The 8172-nt window shown below is 50.7% G+C and overlaps 1 protein-coding gene and 1 long non-coding RNA gene across 3 annotated transcripts in view; one reads left to right on the top strand and one right to left on the bottom strand.

The window, feature by feature from the left end:
• Positions 1-5021, bottom strand: part of LOC116078378 — an 8705-nt gene extending 3684 nt beyond the window's left edge. Inside the window, exons 1-2 of one of the 2 annotated variants that reach the window (XR_004113521.1) lie at positions 4841-5021; positions 4353-4460 (exon numbers count right to left, since the gene is read on the bottom strand). This is a non-coding gene — a long non-coding RNA (uncharacterized LOC116078378). The remainder of the gene's footprint in view (positions 1-4352; positions 4461-4840) is intronic. The other variant, XR_004113520.1, reaches the window with a different exon arrangement.
• Plxdc1 (plexin domain containing 1) overlaps positions 1-8172 on the top strand; it is a 64047-nt gene that overhangs the window by 24719 nt on the left and 31156 nt on the right. The window contains exons 3-7 of the mRNA XM_031353574.1: positions 3167-3310; positions 3579-3648; positions 4201-4323; positions 4806-4924; positions 6014-6113. Of these exons, the coding sequence (XP_031209434.1) occupies positions 3167-3310; positions 3579-3648; positions 4201-4323; positions 4806-4924; positions 6014-6113 (556 nt within the window). The remainder of the gene's footprint in view (positions 1-3166; positions 3311-3578; positions 3649-4200; positions 4324-4805; positions 4925-6013; positions 6114-8172) is intronic.

The following is an 8172-nucleotide window of genomic DNA, read 5'->3' as shown; positions in this document are numbered from 1 at the left end:
GAGAGAGAGAGAGAGAGAGAGAGAGAGAGAGAGAGAGAGAGAGAGAGAGAGAGACTGTTTCTAGGAAGGGCACCTTCGTGGGTACTAAGAATGGGACTGGACATACCTTTAGGAAGGCTGAGCTTAAAGCCACCGCAGCATGCCCAAGGGTCTGAATGCTCTTCCTACTCCTCCCCTTCAGTGCCAGCCAGGCCTTTAGCCTGAGATTTGAGGAGGCAGGTTTATTTCCAAATTCTCAACCCACTGCAGGGAACCCACCCATCACTAATCTCTTAGTCATAAGAGGGCACATAGCACCTCAAATGTGGTTTGTTGAGGTTTCTTCTATTGCTCTCCTGGGCACATCTCCTGCAGGGGCAGCTGTGAGGGGTTGTGACTGAAACAGGAACTAAAGACTCAGGAGTTACAGCCAAGCTCAGCTTCTCACTTCCCAGCTTGCATGTGCTCTCCCACTAAGCTGCATCCCTGTTGTACCAAAGGTGGGGGCCTGCTGCTGAGGCCTGGGTCTCTCTATCCCTGGTGTTGACCTGTGGCTGCATGGCACCTTAGTTAAAAAGGAAGCAATGTATAAATGAGATGTTTTATTGTAGGAAGAAGAAAATAGGTCAGTTGAGTAGAGAGAAAGAAAGGAGAGGAAGGAGAGAGAGAGAAAGAGAGAGAGAGAGAGAGAGAGAGAGAGAGAGAGAGAGAGAGCAAGAGAGGGAGAGCAGAGAGGAGACAAAGAGTGAGAGAACAAGAGAGTGAGAGAGGGGAAGAGTAAGGGGGGGGCAAACCGCCCCTTATATTGCATGGGGCGTGGCATATCTGGCTATAGTCAGATGACTGGGGATAGGGTCCAGCTAGAATGCTGGGAGCTTGGGGCATTGTCTGCCTGCTAGAGCACACATCTCCTGCAGGGGCAGCTGTGAGGGGTTGTGACTGAAACAGGAACTAAAGACTCAGGAGTTATGGCCAAGCTTCTTCCACCCTCTGCAAGCAGAAATTGCCCACAGGGGTCCAAGGCTCAAAGCCAAAAATACTCGACTGAGCTTAAGTTACCCGAACAGACCACTGCCCCACACTGCCCCACACATCCCCAGCTGGGTTTGCTTGCTTTGAGTTTATTTCATATTATTCCTTTTATTTCAAGGCAGGGTCTCAATAAGTTATCTGGACTGACCCAGACTCTCTGTAGTTCTGGCTGGCCTTGAACTTGTAAGCCTCCTGCCTTAGCCCTACCAGTCCCTGGGATTACAAGCATGCTCCACCTGATAGGTGAGGGGAACCTTGGTCCACAGGTACGGAGGGAACTCACTTGTTTCTGTGTGTCAGGGGCTCAAGTTGAAGTGGAAAAAAATCCTCTAAGGCTGCATGCATCTGCCTGAAATCCTAAGCACTTGAGAGGTAAAGGCAGGAGTGTTGGGAGTTCAAGGCCAGTCTTGGCTACATAGCAAGTTCTAGGTCAACCTGAGCTACCCAATTGAGGCCCTGTGTTAAAAGCAACCTGTGCAGTAGTGGTGCACACCTTCAATCCCAGTCCTTGCGAGACAGGGGCTAGGATCTCTGTGAGTTGGAGGCCAGCCTGGTCTACAGAGGCCGGCTACACAGAGAAACCCCGTCTCAAAAAGCAAACCAAAAATGAAAACCAACAAGGGTAGGATTTCCTTTTTTTCACAAAATTTTAAGCTGTTTGTTTTCTTAAGATTTATTTTCTTCCTATGTATGTGTATGTGCCTGTGGGTGCCCACAGAGACCACATCCCTTAGGGCTGGCACGGTAGATGGTTGTGAACCCAGCAGTGTGGGTGCTAGGAACTGAACTCTGGTCCTCTGTGGGAGCAGCAAGCACTGTGAGTTAAGAGTGAGCTGTCGGGGGCTTGGAGAGATGGCTCAATGGTTAAGAGCACTGACTGCTCTTCTAGAGGTCCTGAGTTCAAATCCCAGCAACCACAGGGTGGCTCACAACCATCCATAATGTGATCTGACCTCATGCCCTCTTCTGGAGCGTCTGAAGATGTTACAGTGTACTCACATAGAGTAAATAAATAAATCTTAAAATATAAGTAAATAAATAAAAGAGCGAGCTAGCTGTCTCTCCAGCTTTGATTTGAAATGGGAATGCAACCTGGCAAAAGCAGGTGGTCCTAGCAGGATGCCCCTCCACCCCGTGTTCCTTTACTTACACCCCTCAGCCCATCCCAACCTTAGGGCTCCAAAATGTGCACACAGGGAATCTCTTGTCAGTGCCAAGCTCAGCTTCTCAGTTCCCAGCTTGAACTGGGCTCAGGCCAAGCGCTGGCCAGGCAGTTGGCTGCTTAGCAGGAAGAACATGGTTCACTCTGCTGTGTCTGCAGCCTGATTAATGATCCTTGATGCCTAGGGCATCACCGCAGCCCAGGTAGCCTTGGGATCCTTGACCTCCCTGATGCTGCCTTCTGTGAGGTGCTCCTGGGACAGCTCCAGGAAGGGCTGAGACAGCTCAGCTCCACTGGCTTTCCCTGGCCTGCTCTAAGTGTTGGCCCCAGATGCTCCTCTGAGGGAGGCTGTGGAACGAACCCAGCCTGCTGTGGTATCTGCATCAGCCACACAAGGGGATGCAAAATTATCCCCTGAGGAACTCCTGGCTTCTCTCGTCCATCTGGTGACCGCAGAGAGCACTACTGGTTTCTGTTTTGCTCATGCCTCTATGTCTAGGTTTCATTGCCTGTGTCCCGCCTCCACTAACAGACTAGCAACTCCCCAAGATTGGCGACTACCTTCTCCATTAGACATCTAGGACCTAGTTGTTATAGCTGTTGTATTTCTCTTTTTTTCTTAAGGCAGGTCAGAGATTGTGTCCATCCAGGCACGGTCCTTGAAACAAAGGCTTTATCTGGGGCTTCCCCATCAGGTCCCCAATACTGAACTTGGCCTTTGTCATGCTCTGAAACATTCAGAGTTACAAGGATAAGCCTCTGGCTTGTCTGGACAGGACAGGGCTGAGTATACATGGAACAAGGGCCAGACCTGTTGAGGAATGGTTTGGGACAGCCACCAAGGGTATGCCAGGAGCTTTCAGGCCAAAAGCAGTAGGTCAGGTGCTCTGGGCCAGGAGGATATTGGGAAGTCTGGGTTGGGAGGGGCAGAGAATGGTACCCAGCTTGGCTTGCTCCTCACATCACGTATGGGCTCTGTTTCTGTCCCCACAGGAGGACAACCATAACTACTACGTGTCCCGTGTCTATGGCCCTGGTGAGCAACGAAGCCGGGATCTGTGGGTGGACCTGGCTGTGGCCAACCAGAGCCATGTGAAGGTCCACAGGATCCTCTCAAGTTCTCACCGACAGGCTTCGGTGAGTGCCTAGGCCTAACAGGACAGCCTGGTCTGAGAGGCTCGGGGCTAGGCCAGCAATGGCTGCCTGGGAGTACACATGAGTACACATGAGATTTGTTATTGGAGTGGGTTCAGTCAGAGGAATCTCAGTGGGGTACCCAGCTGTAATCCTAGGGGCCCTACCCTGGATATGCCTGTGCCCACATTGTTCAGATAGGTCTGGTGTAGGGAGGGTGACCAGTTTGGCAGGCCTTGCCACCCATGGGGACTCTCTCCTGTCCCTGCAGAGAGTGGTCTTGTCCTTCGACTTCCCTTTCTATGGGCATCCTCTGCGGCAGATCACCATAGCAACCGGAGGTAAGGACAAACCAATGAGGTGGGGGGAGGACTTGGAGGCCTCAGCCCGACTCAGGGAAACTCTTGAGGGACTCACTGAAAACAGGTGGATGGGTGGGTGGGCAAGGGAGGAACTCAGGGAATGTCTCGAATGTCCCACCGAAATCAGGTGATCTGGGTGCATGCCTGCCTGTGTGAGTGTGAGCATGCGTTCAGTCCTCTGGACCCAAACAGCTGGCATGTGTACCTCTGGGGTCTCTGTTTCTGGGACGGAGGGAGCAAGGAGTCGGGTCCCTGCTGATATGAGGAGCCTCTCTGACTTCCTGTTATTCTCATCCTATTTCCTGAAACAGGAGGTTGGGAGTCACTTCTTCCTTTTCCTACCCGCTATGGTCTGTGCCTACCAGAGATATGGGGCAAACATTCTCTAATCTGGGCCATTTTTCTATCCCACCAAGTCCCGAGCCCACTCTGCAGGGAGGGGTTGAGGCCATTCGACTCTTTTCTAGCTCCTGCCAGTGTGTGTGTGTGTGGTACATCTCTGATGGCACCTCCAAACTTCTCTGTCCTTAGGCTTCATCTTCATGGGGGACCTGCTCCACCGGATGCTCACAGCTACTCAGTATGTGGCACCCCTGATGGCCAACTTCAACCCCGGCTACTCTGTCAACTCCACAGTTGCTTACTTTGACAATGGTAAGGTTGGATCTTAGAGTATAGCTCACCCAGCACTGGGGTGGGGGTGCCTAGTCTAACCGCTTCCCGGGAGCCCTCGGCCCACAGTCATACAGGCAGGCAGCCACTTTTCGTTCTTCCCTGTGCTGTCTTCTCACCTATAAGAAGGAGACCGAGGCAGTGCTGTCTAGCCTTGCTGAGCCAGATGAAGGTGTCAAAGCTTTCTCGGGGGACCTCCTCTGCTTCATGAGCCCCTGCTTGTGAGACTAGCATTTCCTCATTTTCCTTTTGTCTCCAGGAGTCAGGAGAGGCAAGAGAGAGGTGTGCACATCCTAAGAGATGAGCAATTTGGGGACCTGGAGCAGAAACAGTATCTTTCTGGGGGCCTCTATGACTAGCTCCTGCTTCTCAAACTCACAAATGGCTCCCGTCTCTAACTACTATATCTGCTGGGTCCTCTGCACTGACTCCCTGTTCAGCCAGGTCTCTGCTCTTCTCCTCAGGGACCGTGTTTGTGGTTCAGTGGGACCACGTTTACCTCCAGGGCCGCGAGGACAAGGGCAGCTTCACCTTCCAGGCGGCCCTTCACCAAGACGGTCGCATTGTCTTCGGCTACAAAGAGGTGAGTATGTTTTAGAGCCTGCCATTCATCCAGCGAAGCTTTGTAGAGAGGATCGATCTGCCGTGTGGTGGGGGCGGGGCTTGGTGCCAACACAGCTCTGGGCTTATCTGGACTTGGTGCTTGCGCAGCTACAAGTCTCACAGAGAGATGGTTACAAAGGCAAACACTGAATTGCCTCTATGACTAGTGCCCCCACGTAAAGGCTTCTGGTGCTAAGAGCCTGCTGTGGGAATCTTCACACTGTCAGAGGTCAAGGGAAGCTTCCCAGAGGAAAGGAGTTAAAAAATGCAGGATGAGGCCATTCTACTGTGTTGGGGTGAAGGAAGCAGAGATAAGAGTGGGGTGTACCCAGGAGAGAAAAAGGCATGCATAAAGGTCCTATGGCAGGACAGAACATGGCGTATTTGAAGCACTGGACCAAATGGTTCTCAACCCGTGGGTCGAGACCCCCTGCGGGTGTTGGATGACCTTTTCACAGGGGTCACCTAAGACCACTGGGAAAGCACAGGCACCTACAGTAGCAAAACCACAACGATGAAAGTAGCAACAAAAATAATTTTATGGTTGGTGCCACCACAACATGAGCCACTGTATTAAAGGGTCGCAGCATTAGGAAGGCTGAGAACCAGTGCAGTAGAAGGTGGCTCTCCGGAGTGGAGAGTCAGGGGACAGGATGGGACAGGGAAACAGCCAGATGGTCTTTTGAAAAAGGTACTCTGGCTTCAGAGGGACAGACTGTTGGGGACTTAAGGGAATGCCGGGAGATGGTGTAGGGAAAGTGACACAGCTTGGACTTGGGAGACAGACAACTGGACATGGATGAGAGCCGCCGGGTTGGCTCCCAGTGTTTGGAGATGGATGAGAAGAGACGGGGAGTAAAGGAAAGAAAGGGAGAAGCCAAGGGCAACTTCTGGCCTGTGAAGAGCTGGAGGATCCATGCAGGAGGAAGTGTGGGAGTTGTGGAGTGTGGCTGCAGGTGTTCGGGTCCTCGAGAGCTCTGAGCAGCCAGCTGGGTGTAGAGCTGAGTGGGGACTTCGTGGTCACAGAGGGTTCCGGGTGGATAGCAGGTGCCTCTTCTTCCTGCTGCAGATCCCCATGGCTGTCCTGGACATCAGCTCTGCCCAGCACCCCGTCAAGGCAGGCCTGTCCGATGCTTTCATGATTCTCAACTCATCCCCAGAGGTGCCCGGTGAGTCCCCAGGGGGCTTGTGTCTGACCCAGCTCCATCTGCGCCTGCATTTCCTTGTTATGGCAGAGGAGTCATTTTTGCCTAGCTGTGTCTAGAGTGAGGCCACTGGCCTAGTTGCTAAGAAGTGGGTCAGGATCCCCTGTACTCAGCTCCAGACTCTCATGCCAAAATGCATACCATCACCTCAGCAGTCTGTAGGTCTTCCAGAACTCAAATAAAATGGCCTCCAACTGAGGGGATTAACAGGTGACCAGGGTATGTCTGAGATGAGCACCTCTTACCCCCTAGCTGTGCTGTGAGCTTTCTCCTTTGGCAGACCTTCAGTCTCAGTGCCCTTCTCTGTAATATAGGGGAGGATTAGTGAGAGGGGATCTTCCTTAGTGCTGGCCTTTGAGGGGACCGCAGCTTCTCTCCCATAGCTGTTGTCTGGTATCTGGCCCATCGGGACAGCAGACCTGTGTTAGAACATCTCCTATACTCACCTTTATACCTCAAGGCTTTATACACCAGCACACTGAGGACTTCAGGAAGTGGTGTGAGGACAGATGACACCCCAGTGCTGGCATGCCACTTGTCATGGTGACAGTGTTTCCAAGACATTCTTCTTTTACACATTCCTGTTGGACACCATTGCCATTTCTATGATTCTTAGGTGAGGGTGTTGAGTCTCAAGCAGGGCCCTGTACTGTACTGTAGCAGTATTTTTATTCTCCTGATGTAATTGCTGTCTCCAAGACTTACCACCTCTGTCTGCCAACCTGGTCCTGGAAGCTTTTAGCTAACCTCTGTTCAATCTTGTCTAAGCCTAGAATGTTTTCAGCCTCTGAGACTTGTTGCCGAATGTTACCCTTTCTAGTTCTTTTTTTTTTTCTTTAAAGATTTATTTATTATGTATACAGTGTTCTTCCTGCAGACCAGAAGAAGGTAAGAGATCTCATTATAGATGGTCATAAGCTACCTACCATGTGGTATAACTCAGGACCTCTGGAAGAGCAGTCAGTGTTCTTAACCTTTGAGCCATCTGACATCACCCCCCCACCTTTTTTTTCCGAGACAGGGTTTCTCTGTATAGCCCTGGCTGTCCTGGAACTCACTCTGTAGACCAGGCTGGCCTCGAACTCAGAAATCCGCCTGCCTCTGCCTCCCAAGTGCTGGGATTAAAGGCATGTGCCGCTACTGCCCAGCCTTTTTAAATTTTTTTGCTGCTGTTTTTCAAGACAGTGTTTTTTTGTAGAATAGCACTGGATGTCCGAGAACTTACTCTGTAGACCCAGAAGCCTCTGTCTCCCCAGTGTTGGAATTAGAGGTGTGAGCCACCATGTGAGGACCGGGAACCAATCCCAGAAGAGCAGCCAGTGTTCCTAACTGTTGAGCCAGCTCTCAAGCTGTTAAAGTTAATGTTTAAGCTAGCGTACACAGCAATGGTCTTCTTATGAATTTGTCTTATTTACTTATTTGATTATTATTATTATTATTATTATTATTATTATTATTATTATTATTATTATTATTTTGAGACAGAGTGTAGCCTTGGCTGTCCTGGAACTCACTCTGTAGACCAGGCTGGCCTCAAACTCAGAAATCTGCCTGCCTCTGCCTCCCAAGTGCTAGGATTAAAGGCATGTGCCACCACACCTTTTATGTATATGAGCACACTGTAGCTGTCTTGAGACACCCCAGAAGAAGGCATCAGATTCATTACAGATGCTTGTGATCCACCATGTGGTTGTTGGGAATTGAACTCATGACCTCTGAAAGAGCAGTCAGTGCTCTTAACCTCTGAGCCTTCTCTCTAGCCCCCTTCTTTCTTTCTTTCTTTTTTTTTTTAAGAGATGGGCTTAAAAAAAACAAACCAAACCAAACCAAACCTGTGTTTCCTGCGTTGGCCTTGAATTGGATTCCAGTGATTCTTCCTTCTTCAGCCTCCCAAGTACCCACCACTACAGGCAGAATTACAACTCTACCTCTCTTTGTGATTAGGTGTATCTAGGATAAAACTCAAAAGATAAGGTTTAGCGGGCGGTGGTGGCGCACACCTTTGATCCCAGCACTTGGGAGG

This window comes from Mastomys coucha, unplaced genomic scaffold (genome assembly GCF_008632895.1).
Source record: "Mastomys coucha isolate ucsf_1 unplaced genomic scaffold, UCSF_Mcou_1 pScaffold5, whole genome shotgun sequence".
Classification (NCBI taxonomy): Eukaryota; Metazoa; Chordata; class Mammalia; order Rodentia; family Muridae; genus Mastomys; species Mastomys coucha.
Note: the sequence above shows the minus strand (reverse complement) of the source record. Positions and strands in the feature narration are given on the sequence as shown.